Below are 20,025 nucleotides of genomic sequence, written 5' to 3' on the forward strand. Positions count from 1 at the left end.
AATTGTAAAGAAATACTTCAATAATCTCATAATAACAGTTTTATTCAACATCAAATAGTTTGAATTGTATGTAATAGAAGTCTTATCGAATATGATAATTTTTTGACCAACCTTCCACGAAAGAAATACATTTCAGTTTTGACAATTACAATTTGAGCTTTAAAATCTTTTTATTTTATTAATTACAACTATTTTTTATTGATATCAGTGTCGAGGATCATTAGAAATAAGTTTTAAAGAAAAAAATTATGTAGAATAAACTTTTTCTAATTGAAAGAACATTTTTCAAAGTTAATTTATATTTTTATAAACAGACAATGACTATTCAAAAATATGAAAATAAAAACACGAGATTTTCACTTTAATTTGACACATTTCTAGTGAAACTTCATCAATTTATAGAAGAATTACCATATGGATACAAGACTTTTTTATCATGTTTCACCTAATTTTCAAAATCAAAACCTGATATTTCAACACGTTCACTGCCTTCTATATGTATTCATGTAACAAACAGATCATTGAGCCTTCATTTTTATTGTATAACTTATGAAATATCTAAGATATAACACGATTCCATCTTCCTTATTCTTCAGATACCTTGTAAAAACCTTATAATGTCGGAACCTAGTGAAAAAAACAATTAAGAAAATATCTAGAAATAATTACACAAAACTTAACATGAACATGAATTTCATGTTTGCGGGCCTGAAATTAGAAGCCGTTACAGCAGCAGCATTGGCCATGCTTTGTTGTGGAAATTCTCTTTGGATTTGATTTTGATTCAGTCCTGTGAACACAAAATTGCTAAAGTGTTTTAAGGCGGCATTCGTTAAGCTTAGAACTGAGTAAATTCCTCAAAATATGATAAGATTGCATCCTGGAGAGGTTTTCGAGCAATTAACATATAATCCTGATAAAATATTTGTCGATAGAAGTTTTTAGGAAAGTAACTTTAACCAGTTATAGATTTTGGAAAATGTTTGACATCGCTCTGTGCCTAGACGTTTGGGAAATTAGTTATAAGTATTTCTTAATGAAAACAAATTTTAATTTTTTCAGGAAACTGCGTCAAGCGCGTTTTTTTGATATGTACATATGAATTAATACGCGCAACGTGTTTTTTAAATGAAAAAAAAAATAATTTCTCATATTTACAAATTTATTAAAGTGATTAATTAGGAAATTTCACATTTTCATAAGGTTATATTGAAATTTTATTTATTTACAATATTTACATACACGAATGACAGTTTTCACAGTTGACAAAAAAATACTTTCTACTTATATAGGGTGAAATTAATAATAAGATCATAATATATATTGAAAAAACGGTTGAGATCGTTTTTTAAAACCTCCTTCATTCCGAGCAACAGTTATTTGTATAAACTATTCCAATTTTTGAAAGTTGAAATGTTGAACACGTTTTTTGAAATTAGGAAAATTTTTCATAACCTGCCCCATTTTATAGACGAAAATTTTAAATTATCATATTTTCTTCAACAATTCGAACTCTTATTAACATAATTATTTATATTTTGCGATACGGTACGTCTCGTAAATATTTGCAATCGATCAATTTGTACATAAAATGAATTTTCGACTGGTATAAATGAATAATTTATATTTTTTCAACTATACATATGAAAGAATTTTTTTTATTCGTTTTTGAAAAAGAATCCCTTCACTCGGGTGAGGAAGTTTTATCACTCTACAGTTCAGGCTCATCATATCACTCATCGTTTCTTGTAACTCGCTTTCTCTACAAGGAAGTTTGTCAAACAATTCAGAATAAATGATGTCTCATCGTTTTAATGAAACCGATGATATACACGATGAAGCCTATACACTAACTTTAATGTAAAATAAATTATGGATATATTGTACAAATAACAAATTCCGTATTTTTGTATGTCACTTTGAAAATTATAAAGGATGTTTCATTGTATGAGACAATCTGTATAATTTTAGCTTAAATAAAATTGTTTGAAATAACAAATTTCCCATTACAATAATATATCACAAAAGAATATCTTTAAGAAGGACTATTAGGCGACTCTCTATCATCCCTCAAACTCGTATCAGGCGATGTCCTTTGAGGCGGAGTATAAGGAGAAAACCTATGCTGCGCCAATGGCCTAAGAGGTGATTGAAGCTGCGAACTTCCCGCCGCCGCAACCGCCAACTGATGTTGGTGTTGAGCGGCGATGAGAGACGGTCCGAGACACGCCCATTGGTTCCAAAGTAGACCTGGCGGAACTGGATTGCTCTGCGAAGCACCTGCTCCAGCGTATATGCCGCCCATTAGAGGTCCGTAAGGACCAGCAGCCGCAGCTGCTCGAAGAAAGAGCTGCGAACGAGCTGCGAGTATAGCTTTTTCTTCTAAGGAAAGGTTGTTGTTGTTGTGGGTGTCCATGTCGACGAAAGGTCGGATAGGAGAACGGAAATAGTGCTGCTCCGCTAGCATCGACTCCATCGTTTCCCTGTAATCACAAAAACTAGTAACGATTATTACAAATTCCAAAAATTAACGAACAACAATGATAGTTAACATCGGCGTTATCGTTTGATCAAAATGAGCCGTTGCAACCTCTAACAGTAAAAATTGGTAAGCACAAACTTCAGTTGGAAAAATTAGAAATCAGTTTTTATGATATTATTGCTTTTCCTCAATTATCGATAGTTTTCGTATCAAAATGAATAATTTTTACCACAAATTTAAACACGGACTATTATAATACTTTTTATTTAGATAAAGAAAGTATCTAGCACATGATATGATAAAACCACATGAAATGAATTTTTAAACACTATTATTAGACTTAATATTAAGCCTCAAAAGTATGAAACTGTTCACGTGGAAATTATAATGCTTATTTGAATTAATTATTGTGACTAAAGTTTGTATTTGGAACCGCTAGATTACAAACAAACCATCAACGAAGCAAACTGAAGAATGTGAAAAAAACAACATCAACTTTACTTTGATTGAATTTGCATCCCATTCATACGAGTAGTCTGATATCTATATATTTATCATTTATAAATTTAAAAAAACAAACACACCATTTATATAATAAAAAAAACCAACATTCACATACTTAGTCACTGCCTAAAATGAAATTGTTTAATCTGAAATCGATGCCTTTCACTCAGAATTGAACAGAAAGGATTAATCGATTCAATCAACATAAAAGCTTGTCAATAATTTAAGTTTCGTTTTCAAACCATAGGCGGAGTCATTTCGCGTTAAATTCTTACAATATTAAAGTTTTATTTTTGGTATTTATACATTTAGATGGAGAATTATTCAGAGAGAATTGTGTAAGAAAAATATCGGAAAATTAATACAGATATTAAAATTAACTGCTAGATTTAACAAATTATATTTGTGTCAAAGCGAAGTATATTATATCCATTTTATCCATTAAAAATATTGTATAAATTCATGTTTTTGCTTATATCTCAAAGAGAGCAGCGCTAGTAAGTAGTTTTGATAATAATTTTTGGGATCTTGAATTTTCTAATCCAAATTAATGACACATTGATCTGCGATGTATTTCTTGTTTGTCCAAAAACAATTGTTGTTACATGCCTCCAGTTTCAAATGATGTTAATGTACAAACCTTATATTTATCAAAGATGTGTAAAAAATGATTAAATATCGCTGTTATATATTGTGATAGCACAAACCTAAAGAAAATTATCATCAACTAATAAAGGGTTTTCTTATTTATTCAAAATATCGTATAATTTTTTACGACTAGATATATTCAGTGCGCCAATGGAATAAGTTATTAATAAGATGCATACCTTTCAAATTCAGTGAGCCTAGATGAATCCCTGAAACCTTTGGCAAATGGGTTGCTGTCAATCTTCAGCTTCGTTATCTGTAACGAAAATTATAAATTCAGATTTGGATGATACCATAACTCTTTTCAGATGGTAGTTTTATTCATATTAGGGGTCAAAATATCCAAAACTATGCTTTGTATATATATATATATATATATATATATATATATATATATATATATATATATATATATATATATATATATATACAGTTGAAATTCAGAAGTTCGTAGAAAGTTATTACATAGATTATAAAGTACTAGTTCGTTTTTTACTAATAGGAAATCTTTAGTAATCAACATTCTATACGCACTAAAAAAAATCTTTTGTTTAAACGCGAGAAGTCTACTCGAAATATAAACTATTCTCCAGGAAAATAAATTATTATAGAGTTTAAATATGATGTTCAGCTAATCAGGACATCCAAATGAAACAGTTACATCGGAAATTATAATAAAACCACGTTGAAAAACCTCAAAGTGAAACTGAAAGACATTACCCAGATATCACATGGAAAGGCTTGCACCATTTTACATTTGATTTTAAAAAAGCAGTTCGTGGGACAAACTAATAAGTCAGAGAGCTGTTGGGAACTGTTTTTTTTTAATATTGTAATTTATTTTTGAGGAAGAGGGCTAAGTAAATCGGAAATCATATAGAACCTATCCTAAATTTCTCTTCAAAACGATTGAATCATTCACAGGGTTAGCATTCACCGCAATATTCTGATTTTTATAAGATTTCGAAAGCAAAATGATTGGCTACGACTTAGCTTAGGAGCATCATTCAATAATAATCCCAATCGTATAGGGTTTGCTGTAACTTGTAGTTTCTGATCCCCCAGATTGAATTTTTTCCAAATGTAGTGATATTTTCATAAATTTCAGTCAACTTTTTATATATTTGTCGAAACATATAAAACTTATCAAATATCATGAAAAAATAATGCTACAATTGATAAATAAAAGTAGATTTTTGTTATATTGTGTATTAAGATTCATGAAAGAGAAAATAAAATAATATGGAGATGGTAGATTTATAGTTATACATCTACGGTAGCGCCAGTAACATGTGAGAAGGTGTTTTATGAGAATTTCTCGTGCATATGATCATGAAAAAGCGACCGAGTGGATATCAGTCAATTCCCCCACTTTTATTAGATCAAGAAAATTAAAAATACATTCCAATATATATACGATTTTCAATTTAATCGTTTCTTAATCTACTCTCAATGTAAATCCTCAACATGGTGTAATTTAGTTGACAGTAACCCATCTACACTGTATCTAAATAGGTTAAATACCATTTTTTTAAAGTGTGTACTGGTTGCAGTTGATTCATTACATATTGAATGTATGAAAATTCATGAAGCAATTATAAATTTTTCGTTAGAATTCGTCTCAACTCTAAATGAGTCTCGAAGCATAACTAGTTTAGAAGTGCTGGAAGTGTTAAAGTTATTGAAGTCGTTTTTTAAAACTGAAATATTGCAAATTTTGTGTAAAAATGATAAAAGTGGCTAAAATTAGTGCGTGGTGGTTCATATTTTTCTTGTATGGCAGTAAAATCAACGGAAATTTCACAAAGTATTAGCAACAAATTAAGTTTAGATGGAAACATCGCAATGCACCTAAAAGTCATTACCACGAGCCGCCACTGAGTCAACGGGTTATTCTTTTAAGTACCCATCAATGTATTCGTGTAATTTTGACTTTGAAATTAAGTAAAACACTGCATCAAATGAAAATAAATAAGAGTTAATCTTAGGGCATAACCATCGCTAACAAAGATTCATGAAAAGAAAAATTTTAAGACACTACTTTAATAATAATAAAAATTGTATTTATTAACTCATTTAATTTGACTATTCGTGACTGCAACTTAGTTATTATGACGAGTGGTTTGAAAAAAATAGGAAAATTGAGATTTTACTAAAACTGGGGTCCATCTCGTTGCATATTCAGACATGTGGAGACCAAAACAGATACAATCGAAGGTAATCTGGATCGGGTTTGTATTGAAAGATGAAAAAAGCTGCAATACTCATCAATATTCCTTGAATCTCCTGACTAAAAAAGATTATTTGGCGTTTAACTAATTCTTCCTTATTGATCCTCGATAAATCGAATTTCCAGGTTGATAACCGAGGAGCGAAATCTCATAATAGTCCCCACTCGTATACATTTATTTTTGAAAGGTTTCTGTAGAAAATTGAAACATATAATCGTTTCAGTAAGATGTAGAGTATTTAAACATCGATATATACCAATTCTGATTGTTAACAAACGCTTAAAGTTACTCGCAATAATCTATATCAAATAACAATCAGGTTTCATATCAAACAGTATGATTTCAACGGGATACAGCACAGCCAGTTGGATGACAGTAAAATGGCCCGAACTCACCCCATTAGATTTTTTCTCGACAAGCGTAACACCGATATAAATAATAAAATAATAGGTATGTGCAACAACCGAGCTTTTCAACGAATACAAAATATCCAATTTATGTATAAAATGACCTCGTTTCGATTTCGTAAGAGAAGTAAGAATTCAAAAGTAGAGGTATATCATTTGGAACAAATAAATATTGATAATATCGAAAGCGATAAATTAATGCTGGCAAATATTGGGTAATAAACTATATGAAAGCTCTTATTTCAAAGTAAATCACGACACAAGTTATATAACCCATAAGTTTTCTGATTATAGACGACAAGTCCAGGTAAATGAATTTAATAATAGTATTGAAATAATCGGAAAGAAGTGAGTTTCAGTAACTGAAACTGCGTTACCCAATTCTAATTTCGAAAGATTAAATTTTTTTAAAGAGAAACTATGTACAGGGTCCTTCACGACGAGCTGAATCGATACGTATATAGGAAACTCAATTTTTTCAAATGGTAACCCCCATTTTTCTCTATATCATTGGACTCTACGTTTTAAATTAAGGGGACGTTAGTAAATTCACATATCTCAAATTGTTCGTATAACTTGGTACGTTTGATTCTGTGGACAATGTCTTGATTTTACAGATGAAGACTTTTTCGTAACCTTAAACAATCTTTTTTATCTCTTCTTTGACTGTTTTATATGGAATTCCTGGTTACTATATTCCTTACCATAGTTAAGTATATGTTTGAATACTAGAAACTTATTTTTAATCGTTTAAAAGTATGATGTTCCTCCTAGAAACCAATATATAGGTTTTAATATTTGACGCTTGGGATTGTTAGAAAGTTCTTCCCGGAATCTATCGGTTTTTTTTTTGAAGAATGGATTCTAAAAGAAAAACGTTTGGTATGTGTCTCTGGGTTTCTTAGTTCGTACAAACAAAATTACTTTTAAGTATATTGATTATTTTTGAGATCATGGAGATTTATGTCATTTTCAGTTCCTCCATTCCGTTCTTCGCTATCCAGATGTAGTCGTAGTAATCTCAGACATTTAGATTTAAATATTATGTATATGAGAAAAGCGCAATTGACAGACGGCCGTGGCGTTAAAAAGCACCCATCGTAAGAAGAACCTAAGAAGTAGCATTCCCCGACTTAAAGTAAACATAAATAATAGTTTTTAAATGAGACAGGACGTTTCACAAGACGCGCGCGTGTGTGTGGCAAGACACAAGATGTGATGTTCAAGGCGAGTGACGAATTGCTGGAAGTAAAAGGGAATAGATATACTATATGAGGATGCCATGCGAGTTTACATGACACATTTCACAACATCAATGTGTTAGGAAGTCACTAACGATTCCCTTCACTATTTAAATACTGAATTTATACCTAACACTGAAAACTTCATGGCATTACGGTGTCTTAATTGGTTGTGGATGCCACGGTTGCTTATTTTCAGAAGGAAATATGAGCAACATCAGATGAAAACATTATTAAGAGAAAATAAGTGATTAACGAATTTAAGTCAATAAAAAATTAGAGAGATCAGCTTAAAGACAAATATACAATTTGAAACACCATAATAATAATAATAATAGAAATAATAGAAAAAAATACTTCGTAAGAGATGAAAATGATGAAAAATCTGTTTATGTTATCGATCGGCTTTTTCTTTTTCCAACTGGATAATATGGAAGGCTTATCGTAATATGAATTAAAATAGTCGATACCTAATATAATATATTCCTAAATTATAAATAAATGATAAAACACGACTGAAAAATTTATGTAAAATAGGATTAACATCGGAGATTAGCTGGTGACAGCAAGTGGTCCCACGACACATACATTTCGTGTGTACGTCATCTGAAAACCTGATGTTGTCTCATGCATCATATTGTTCAGTATCGGGCAGAGACTCCGGGGGGTCACGTCGCTGCATTCCACGCGGGTCTTCGTATCGGTTGCTGTCACTCCCCGTGAATAGATAATTGGCCCACCTCGGGAGTGCCTCATTCTCTGGCTGTGACTGCAACTGACGACCTGTTTGTTTAGCACCCTCTTATAAGTTACAATCCAACAGGCCCGGCATCACTAAAATAATGCTTATTCAAAATTTAGGTCATTCGAATTATCGTAGATTGATAAAAAAATATTGTTATTACAATGTGTTTATGTTGGGACTGCGTTAAACGATAAGAGCTGCGCAAAATTCGTTTTTATCACATGCCCTTTATAGTGAAACTTCGACAATAGTGACGATATCTGCCTTTAAGTTTACCCGAAACCGTTGAGAGATTGATCAAACCAATTGCTTAAAAATATTTGTTTTAAATGGGTAATTCTGAAGAAGAAATACTTTTAGATTCAAATACATTATTAGATTGGTAAAAAAGAAGAAAAAAACTCAACATGTAAGGTTAGTTGAAGTGATTCTCTTCCAATATTTCTTATTTTTTACTTTCGTTTTCTCGTCCCGAATTTCTGTCTCTATCTCCAAGGTATTTCATAACCTTGAAACATCGTTGTTACCTTGGTCTTCCTTCTTTTTCTTTAGTCCTTCTTGTTTTATACCTTCGTTTCTTGTTGCTCTAAAATCTGGCATTCTCTGTATGTGACCCAGCCTCTCTATTATTTTAAATTTTATTATTTTGCTTAGTTCTGCTTGTCCAAATAAATTCCGTATTTCATTATTTGTTTTTCTCTGCTATAATTTTCCTCTTTTTCATCTCCTTTGAGTATATCTAATTTCTCTTCTTCTGCTTTATTAAGAATCAACGTTTTACCTCCGCAGCTCAATTTTGGTCTTATTATTGTTTCGTACTATTCCTGGAGATTTTTTTGAAACTTAACGCATTCAATGCTCCTAATTATCAACTTTCCTTCGTCATTTTTCCTGCCCCGTCACTTACCCCAAGATATAAATAACTTTTAACTTAAAAATAATGTATAAATGGAAAATAGAAAGTAGAAAAAAGTAAGAAAACTAAGGGATATTATGAATATTTCCCATTCCCATTGATCGATTTATCCATAGAAAAAAAATGAGGCAAAAAAAATTATCAGTAATAATGACCAGCGCTTGGTTCATAATATTTTCAGTTGTCATATTTCATCAACAGCCTTTCGTAAAGAATTATCCGATTCGGTGCATTTTAATCCCTTGAGAAATTACCATAAACATTCTGACACACGTAAACGGTCTCGAATTGAATTTTAAAAATGTTACTTCTTCTATATGTATATATACCGTGAAGTTTCTCTACCGTTCGGCAAAAATAAACTCACGTGTCTGTCGTTATTACATCTGTAATTAGTCATAAGTTACATACGAGGCCATAGCTGAAAGTACCAAGAGTATTGCCGACGATATCTTACAGTAGTCATGGACTTCCTGTTGAGCTTAATGAATCATTCCTTCTAAGAAGGATTAAAATACGCATGTATGTCTGAATAAAAACAGATGGACCATGACCAATAGTAAAGACATCATCAAAAAGAACAAGTGGATACAAGAAACAAGAAGGACCAACTATTAGAATCCTTGAAGAAGTAACTGCGTGGTACATAAGCCTATGAAAGTTGGACCAAAGAAGACTGATGTCTTCATCGAATGCATTTTGTATGTGTCTCTGGGCTTCTTAGTTTGTGCAAACAAAATTACTTTTGAGTATATTGATTATTTTTGAGGTTCGTGTCTTTGATATTCGTGTTTTATAGGGAATAAATAAATTATTATATAGGTAGACTAGCAGTTCAATATTTTACTAACGGCATGCAATTCCTCAAATTTCCCGACGATCTTTTAAAAAATATAATTTTTTATTTTTGATTTATATACATACATATAAAAAAAAAAATTCCACGACAAGCTCACTATAAATTATCAAAAGTAACAGATGTGAACTCATGATCATAACTTGTAGACTCGACAATATTTATACTTCAGCAGATTAAGTTTGTCATAAACAAAATATTGTTGTACGAATAGTCTCTACCTCTTAATTAACGGGATAGCAACGAGGTGTTTTGGCCGTGTGCCAATTTAGTGAGCCCACCCAAGTATCTGTGCTGATAGCTGAATAAATGCTATCCGACTACTATGTGACAATTTTTAACAATTCACGAACTGCAAAATGTATTGTTTTTTCAGATTTTGTTCATCAACGACCGGACCTCCTATTAACTTTCAATTTTGGAAAGAGACACGTCGTACAGGTGTTGAAAAAATGATGGATTTTTCGACACCGTTAATTACAAAGATTAGTTTCTAAATATTCGGTTATAAACCAACCATATTTTTTATATTTATTATACGTGGGTTTACCAAAAAGATTATTCCAACATAATTCGAAAGAAATTAAGAAAAATGTAATTTACTTTTCCATTAGTTGAAATTAAGCTAACAAATTAGTATTTAAAAAAAATTCAGTAACTACAAAATACACTATTTCTCTTTATTGTAAATCCTTCATTTTTTCTGAATAGCTTAGATAATTTTTTTCTGCTTTCCAATCTTCTACAATCTATTAAACTAGTTTGAGCCTTTCGTATTCTATCAAAAAACAATTTGGTTAAACCTTTTCAATGAACTATTTTTGAACACCAACAGTGTCTGAAATGCTGATATTATTATGTTGAAACAATTATTAAATCATGGTAAATTATGTTCGAAACTTGGAAAGAAAACTGAATGAAAATATCAATAATTAACATCCATATTGTAAATTTTTCAAAAATTTTTCAGATCGAGTTGTGTAACAGGCTTAAATTAATTGAATTTTGCCAGTGAAGGTATCTCGGTTTTGTCTCATTGTAATAAATCAAGACGAATATTCTTTGCTTGCGTATCATCCCTAAAGTCGGGGGCAGGATTTTCAACATCTGGCTGCTGCAACAGATTAAAATAGTCCCATAAATGCATTCTAATGGAAATCAAAAATTTTCGAAAAAGTAATACTAGCAGTGAAAAGGTTAAACTCGATGTTGAAACAATGATTAAATCATGCTAAATTGGGTTTTTTATCTAATATCAACAATGTCCGAAACTTAGAAAGAAGACTGAATGGAAATATCAATAATTAACAGCCTTATTGTAAATTTTTCAAAAAGTTTCCAGATCAGGTTGTGTGAATTAAACCAATTTTGCTAATAAATTCTTATATCCACCTCAGGAAAATACCCTAATTCAAAGTTTCCTCGATTTTTTTTTTAAATTCGTGTATATTCGGATTATCTTTTAACCATATGGTATTCCGATGTTTTATACCTTTTAGCAATAATGGAAATTAGTTACACATAGTTCGATAAACTGTTTCATTCAAATTATAATCATGAATTTGATTTGTTCGCAAACGAAAATAATATTTATAATTTACGATCCAACTCCAACTCGCCGGTATGACTATGACACAATTATGTGACAATTTCCCCGATTTACGAACGGCAAACTACGATTGTTTTTCAAATGCAGGTTCATCAACGTCTAGACCACCCATTTAACCGACGGTTAAAATAGAATTGATTTTTTTTTTTCGTTCTACAAGGTGTTGAAGAAATGATGAGTCGTATGACAGCGCTAGGCGCTAATTTAAGGAACGTCCTTAACGATTTGCCTAACTAAAGATAGAAATTTCCGAGGTTTTTCTTTTGGTTTTAAAGTTCAAATTTAACTGGGCAAAATAATGGTTCATTAACGGAGCTCCTCGCGAAAAAAGGAAACGATAATACATCTTGATATTTATTCCTCCATAATTTCTATTTAATTCACGTCTTTTCCAAACACCTTTCAAAAAAATCAAGAATTTCCAGCTGATCCGTTTTATGAGAATTGTGGGGGGCCGTTGAAGTATTACATAAGCAGATTTATTATAATTATTCACCCCGTTCTTCTTGCTTATCGAGAAATTATATATCCTTCATTTTCTTATTTTTCTAAACATTTCCGTCTCTTCTATTTCCTTCAGTGCTGATTCATGATTCATGATTGTGGTTCTTCTATACCAGATCCCCTTTCAGGGATAATACCTTCAAAACTTCACGACGGACAGCGATAAGTCAATAAACATATTTTATAGTAAACATTTATTGAATTGATTTCGATTATTCAGATTTAATTTATCTTTTATTTGATATCCTTGGCCGTCAATAAACTCCTACAGCCATGGTCTCGTAAAAATCTGAATTAATTAAAGAAAATTTACACACAAACACGAGATCTGTTTGAAAACATCTTTTGGCCATTAAAATAAAATTTATGATAACCGAGGAAATGACGAGGTGCTACAACTTTTCATCGTCGACTCGATCAAAAGGATATTTAATTATTTTATTTCTCTACACGACACGTTCGAACTTAAACTAAGTGTAATTAATATACGAGATTTCTTAATAATAGGAAAAAATAGTTAGGAAAAAAATGTGATAAGTAAACATTGAAAATAATATCTGTCATTCGGAATTACTAATATTCCTTTCATTACCGGTGTTATAAGGAAATAAAAATCCATTGAAAGAATTTTATAATTGTGCCAAAAGTTTCATTTTGTAGCCTGTATCAGTAGTAAGTATGAAATGTAAGCAGGATTTAATAAAAATTAAATACTAATTGACAAATAGTGAAAAAAATAAATCTCTTCATTTGACTACAGCTTTTTTGCGATGGCAATTAAATCTAAACAAACGATAAAGGACAAAATACAAAATTAAACTATTTCTCCTAGTCATCGAGCTAAACCATTCTGCGGACCATGTGAAAGATATCCTGTCGTTTCTGACAAGAAATCACCGAATCACCTTCTGTAATTGTGAGCTATCCATAGGAAAATGCTGCAACATCAAAGTTATCTGCATAGTTTCATCTCCTATTATGCATTCTAATCTTATACCATTCCAAAATACCACTCAATAATAAATTCAGTCATCAAATTAATCCACGACATCTTGAATGGCGTATTGTGTTTACATCTATCTGACGCCAGTCTCGATCCGTGTTACCAACCTAACTTTCCAAATTTCCCTTTCTAAAGCGCGAAATTCGAATTAAAGTATAAAAATGCTTACACATGTAATAGTTTTTCCTATTTATAGCAAAAGCTCAAATGCGCTGAATTGTTTATGTACCTCATTTTTATTTATATTTTATTTATTTTATTATATTTTATTATGTTTTATTTATATATATATTTTATTTATATTGTCATTGATTGCCAAAAGTTATGAGTAGGTACCATCTATCTGTCAGGCTCAGAACTTATTGATTAAAGCATATTACTTTATATAACTGATTAAACTTGTAATTTAAAGCCTAACTTTGACATTGCTTGCACGTCATTTATGTTCGAAACTGTATATAATTTAAAGTACATGTTTTTAACGCCACTTTAACAAAACCATGGGGATTTTATGGAAATCGTCGTAGAAATAGAATTAGAAGTGATTAATACATCCGATTGGGGTTGGGTAATACTAGAAATCGAAATAATGTTTCACGGTTTTTTTCAACACAGCGGACATAGAAGACTACCGATATTTATCTTCCGATACTGAAAACAATCCAATATTGTGAGTAATACTAAATAAATTATTATAAGGAAAAGTAAGTTGAAATTACACGAATCGATTCATCACATTAATCGATAAACAGAAACCCGTGAAATTTGATACAATTCAGTGAAACATACAATAATTTGATAACGGTGATGTACAAAAAAATTAATATATGATGATTACAGCAATCTCATAATTATTTTCTTTATCTAATGTACAGATTAAATCGAATTTACTATTTCATTATGGAAACTTTATTCAACAACATTTTTGGACAAGAGAAACTTACCAACTGGTTTTGATAAGCTGTAACAGCAGTGAAGGTCGTTTCTGGAAAAATAAACGTTTTGTACTCTTCGTTTTCCAGATCATTTATCGGACCAGTTGCCCCATCTCCTCTTTTCACGAGATGGACTCTGGGCTGATATTTGTGCATGGAATTTAGAACCAACTGTAAACAAACGTATCATTAATTAGCAATTATTCAATCTCGAAGTTTATAAAGACGCCCTACAACGCAGTTTACTGAAGAACTGATTTGGTCCGCTCTCAATTTTTCATACTCCACAATGTTACGAGTATGAATATAATTAAATAGATAAAATATTATCGCTAAAAGTACCCTATACTCACTTGACCGTGTTTATCCATTTCATTGTTGGTTAGTTTGAGTTTTTCGAAGGACACGACTTGCTTCCTGAGCTGTTCCCCGGTGAACGGCGAGTCTGGATGTGCGCAAATTCTACAAGGAGCTGGTGGATCCGCTTTCCCAGCCACCAACCACGAAGATCTATGGTAAGCGTATCGGTATCTCTTATTATCTACAGGAACTATATCTAAAAGTACTGCGTATTTTTGATCTGAACGGATTCCGGTGAAAGAAACTCGAACAGTAGGAAACATGCGCCTGAAAAGAATATATAAATAATAATAGGAAACACTCGCAGTTTTATTACTCTTCCTGAGGAACTCGATTCCATCCCAGTAAGTAATTATTAGATATTATTGAAACGCAGATCGAATTTCTTTCACTATCATTTTATCAATAAATCAAAAAATAATTAGATTAACTTGTATACACTCGAGAAGTATCTAAGGCGCTAATAAGTTGTGACTAATATCATGACACTTGTAAATGTAACTATTACATAATAATGCCGTTTGCCATTTCATTTACTGACGTAATTTTTGTAACTTCCGATTGCAATGAACATAATTAGGAAGCGAGCCAAATTAGCCATTATTCGCATAGTAAACTTTTGTTGTAATGTGAATGGCATTAATGGTATTCAATCTAGCGTCTCAATATAATTCCAAAAAAACACAAATTAGTTTAAACTTTCGTTTATACCATAGATAATTGTAGTTTCTATAAAGTTTCTGAATATTTTGTGATTTATTGAGCGAAAAAATTTTTTCATGCGTCAGAGTTTATACAGGGACTATAAATGGCCGTTGATTTTGTTTTGTAATTTGAATGTTTTCATTTCTCGGGTATTGCCTCATTGTAAGGTACCGGGTATTGAGTAAGGACCCATTTTGCCTACGCCAACTACCCCACAGCTCATAATAATCAATTAGATGACCGCTCGTTCATACCTAATCAAAATAATTGGTATTACCGATGGAATCGAAGAGGGTTTGTTGGATATTTCGTCATTATACCTTTTACTAATCTGATTTTAAAAGAAAAAACAACGTTGCTTCATTTAGCGTAAGTGTAAAAGCTAATAAACCGCCTTGTTGCCGGAAATCCCATAAAAAATGTATCGATCCAAGGCGGTTCATTAGGTAGGGCTTCGATAAATAATAAAAGGAGTCGGTAGCAAGGCGCGAAATTTGTCAGAAAATGTGACAAACCCTCGTTGCCGTAATTCAATTTGAATGTGAAATTACTCGTCGGAATGAGATGCTTCATTTTCGTTATGGTGTTTCAGAGAAATTGTGACGGAATATTTCAAACGAACAACGGGTATTCAATTCGCTCTTCACACATTTATTTATTCATACTTGGGCATATTGATTTGCTGCCAGAATTTAATAATGAAAAGTCGAGGATTTGAAAGGTCCTGTTAGAAGCTTCAACAGTTCTAAGAAATGAAAATCAATCGTATCAGATGTTGTTTTTAGCGTATGAAGATGAAGAAGAAAACGTCATGGTATATCATTAAAAGTTGTTCCAATGAATTATAGCAAATGGATATTACAGTACAAAAGCCAAAATGGCAAAAAAATTATCTTTATCGAAGCAAATCCATATTTAAATTGTTCTGATTTTTCTCATCATAATAATGATGAACTTCTAAAAACCTGTCTACAAAAACTGTTACACAGAGAATAACAAAGTAGTACCATGTAGGTACACCAAGAAGAATACCCAAAAATGTTATTAAAAAGGTCAGAAAAAGAGATTCTTGTGAAACCAGATGTTTTGTGTGAAGTGTATGGTAATGAATTTTTTACTTCAAACAATGAGTCCGCCGATAAAAATAGATAACAGAAACGATAATGAGTCTATCGATATCTCTGGGATCTAGATCTCATTCTAAAGTATGAAAATAGAGTATTAAAAAATATTTAATAGATGACATAATAGTCAGACATCTTCATTGTAACTTCCTGATAAACCAAAGTGAAAGAGCGCTGATGCTGGTGGACAAAAGCTGTATTATAAAAGTTTTTTGTCGACACAAATTCTGTCATTAAATGGATTTCAGCCACACGTCATATGGACAACAAAATTTTCTTAGTAAAAACTAACCTATAAATTATAATAATCGACACCGCTGGTACTACAAACCTCTCTTATTATAAAGTGACAAAACAAGATGTGGGCCCGCAAGTAGTCTATGAATCAATGTAGACAGCAACGTCACTTGGTGTAGCGGAGCGTCGCGACATGCTCGTGGAGGTCTAATTGTGCGTTTCGCATAAAGACAACGGATTTGACTAAATGCCAACACTTTGAAGTGTGACTATTTTCACCGGAGCAATGCAATAGAGATATTGAGTGTTGCCGCTTTGAAAGATACACATAGGCAGTTTGTTAGTTAATCAACATGATTTACGAAATCGGCAAAGCCAAACGAACTTTGCAAAATAAATTTTAGTCTTATCTGCGTAAATTGATTTCCAGTAATCGTACTATAGTTGAGGTTAACAGCTATATTTTTCCATCAGTTTTCTATGTTATAATTACTCTTTACCCAGTCAAATAATTTTTTTTAAATTGTATTTAAGTTTCTTTTATTCGAAGAAATATAATTTTTTAAATTTAATTATGGGCTACGAAAATACCTTCACACTTATTAATGTCTACAAATTGAATAAACTTCAGATCCTTAATGGTATTTTCAACTGTTGCTACTTAAATGCCCCTTAATTAACCTAAAAGTTATCATTTCCTGAAATGTTGCGAAGACTTCCAACACCCCTAATTGAATCCGAACATGTTGCATCCGATACAACAACTTATGATGAATTTATTTCGAAAGTACAGAACCAACTTATAGACCAGTCATTATTGGTGGTTCATTTAACGTATTTTTGATAAAAAATCGTAAATTTATCAGAATTTATTAGTAGATCTTTCTATTTATATTTACAAACATGAAGCATTAGAGATATACAATTAGAAGCTTCCTCCAAAGTTTTATCTTTGCTAGATATTTCACTTCTTGCAGATAGTCCACTAAATCATGCTAAACACCCATAATCAAAGAGTGTAGACTGTAGACTAGATTATTGAGCTTTTGATAAAAATATTAGATTAGAATCGAAAGTTTATGACGTACAGTCTACAGTCAAAATCTCAAAAAAGTTCACATGAATATCTCATATCTTTTGAAGATTTTTGATTATGTAAACGCTGTTCCAATTCACATTAAATTTTTGTAAAGAAAAAATTTTAAAAATACCAACTTTGATAAACGAATTCGTTGAACCAAAACTATTGATATTGATATAATTGATTTCAGGTATCATAAATTAGTAAGAAAATTTCGATATAAAATAAAAATATTGTTCACGGACTAGACTATTTTTCAAAGTAGAAACCCTATAATAATTTGGCAGTTTTATAAAGGCCAATTCAGTTAATCATACCTCTGAAAAAATTTATTGGATAAACCTGTCATGGTTTTTATTTATGTTTCATGGCCCACCCTTGTCTTTGCCACGGAAGCCACGTATCAACGTGGTTTTCACCTTAGAAATATATGTATTAATTATACATTTTTTCATTTCATTTTTTCCTGTTGTTTTTTTTTTTGTAAAGTTCACTCTATCGAGCTTATTAAAAATTTCATTCCATCCATTTATGATAAATTCTCAATATTAATTATTCTGTTGAAGTAATTTTACAAGTTTTCTGTTATTTTTTTTTTTTGGATGAAGATACATTTCTGATTATTAAAAATAGACCTTTCTTCTCGCCCCAGCAACTTTTCAATTTAGAACAGCTCAATTATTGAAATTACTCTGCATTAAATTTCGTAGAGGAAACGTGATGAGCGCTCCCTTTAGATTTCACCCTTTACCTATAGAGGGTGATCAGCAATTATAACAATGGTTGGAGCATTTTTTTAATTCTGGGAACTGTTCACTATATGTCGAATTAACTGTCAAGATGTTTCGCAAACACATATTCATTACTTTAATGTATTTAAAGGGAATACTTTCCAAAATTATTATTCATCATTACACGTCTCGGCTTGAATATTGTTTAGCGATGTGCGATAATGAAATACTTGCGTTTAAAAGAGTTGACTCCGAGGCAAATTCACGGAAATGTGGTAGATACATTAGGGGATGTGCAGCTACAGATAAATTGCACGTAGAGCACCCACAACACGACAATAAAGGCCGCTTGATATAATACAATACACCATGAAATTCAATGTAAAACGCAATATTTCTTGATAAAAAAAGTAGTTGATTGTTTCATGCAAGATCTCGCACTTGCAACATCATCGGTTTGATGTCATGTTTATTGCGCGCAAGCTGCAATTCTAGGGAGAAATCTAGTTACTTTTAGCTTTAAAATCAGCCTATCCATCAAACTCCAAAAACCAAGGCAGCAGTTGATATTATTATTAACAGTAATCCACTGATAACTTTTTTACTTCGTTACTTATTGACTTAATTTTGTTATTATCATTTTTATACCAGTTACAAAATATAGAATCAAATTTTAGGTGAAGTATTTGATTAATCACTTATTTAATATTTGTTATTGGCAGCCATGATGTAATGACAAGTGACACGCGACGTGCAATATTCATCTATGTCAAACGGTCTTGATATAAACATGTCTAAATTGAAATAAAGCATTTGCCCTCGAGTAGACTATGCTTCACCAATGGGATTCAATATTAAAACCAATTTTTTGTTGCAAATAATCGAGCTAGATTTTCTTTGTTCTTTGATTGTCCGTTACCAACTTATAATTAATTGCCCAACACATTTTATAACAGACACGATATGAATTTAATACTTTCATCGCTTTCAGTCAGTTTAAAATTGAATTTATCTAAAGCTAGAGGCTACTTTAGAAAATTAGTGAGGTAGTTTGTTAACTTTAATATGAAAGGTTTTCGTTTGAAATATACACGATATTAACGTTTAATTTTGCTGAGAATCCCAGCAGTTTCAATATCTTGTTGAATCTGTCATTAAAAATCTGTTAGAAAAACAAGTCGTTATTTGACTGACAAAAATTGGTTCTTAATTGATTATTTATTATTCTTTTCTTAATTTAAGAAAAATGAGATATCTATGTGGATAGGTAACTTAGAGAGAATGGCGGATTTTACTACTACTAGTATTACTTTTCGTATAAAATTTTTTAACGGAAAATCCCCCAGACTAATATCTTAGAAGTGTACTAATGGGATAGTGATGGAAAGGGTGAGGTGATTTATTACATTTTGTACAGATTCAAAAATAAGCATTTCGAATTAAAAATGTTCTCGAAGTGATTAAAAACAATATTAAAGGAATTTTAATTAAAAAAATAACATAAAATCTGCAGTGAAATTATCAAAAATCCGTAACTATAGATTCACTCGACAAAATTTATGAAACGGATTTTCCTCTAGCATATAATTCCCTACAGTTATTTTTTTTCCCGTTTCCATCAATTATAGTGAGTGTTTAGTTAGAAATTCACTTCTTTTAGTGTCTGTTTTGGACTACTTCATTTCTAATGGTATTAATCAATCTTT

The 20,025-nt window shown here is 31.2% G+C and overlaps 1 protein-coding gene across 2 annotated transcripts in view; it reads right to left on the bottom strand.

Annotated features, from left to right (window-relative positions):
* Window positions 1–1,143: 1,143 nt before the first annotated feature.
* LOC130441451 (T-box transcription factor TBX20-like) overlaps window positions 1,144–20,025 on the bottom strand; it is a 49,234-nt gene continuing 30,352 nt past the window's right edge. Inside the window, exons 3-6 of one of the 2 annotated variants that reach the window (XM_056775149.1) lie at window positions 14,435–14,708; window positions 14,091–14,252; window positions 3,814–3,890; window positions 1,144–2,483 (exon numbers count right to left, since the gene is read on the bottom strand). In XM_056775149.1, coding sequence (XP_056631127.1) covers window positions 2,036–2,483; window positions 3,814–3,890; window positions 14,091–14,252; window positions 14,435–14,708 — 961 coding nt within the window. In that variant the 3' untranslated portion in view covers window positions 1,144–2,035. Of the gene's footprint in view, window positions 2,499–3,813; window positions 3,891–14,090; window positions 14,253–14,434; window positions 14,709–20,025 lie in introns of both variants that reach the window. The other variant, XM_056775148.1, reaches the window with a different exon arrangement.

Source organism: Diorhabda sublineata, chromosome 3 (assembly GCF_026230105.1).
Source record: "Diorhabda sublineata isolate icDioSubl1.1 chromosome 3, icDioSubl1.1, whole genome shotgun sequence".
Lineage (NCBI taxonomy): Eukaryota > Metazoa > Arthropoda > Insecta > Coleoptera > Chrysomelidae > Diorhabda > Diorhabda sublineata.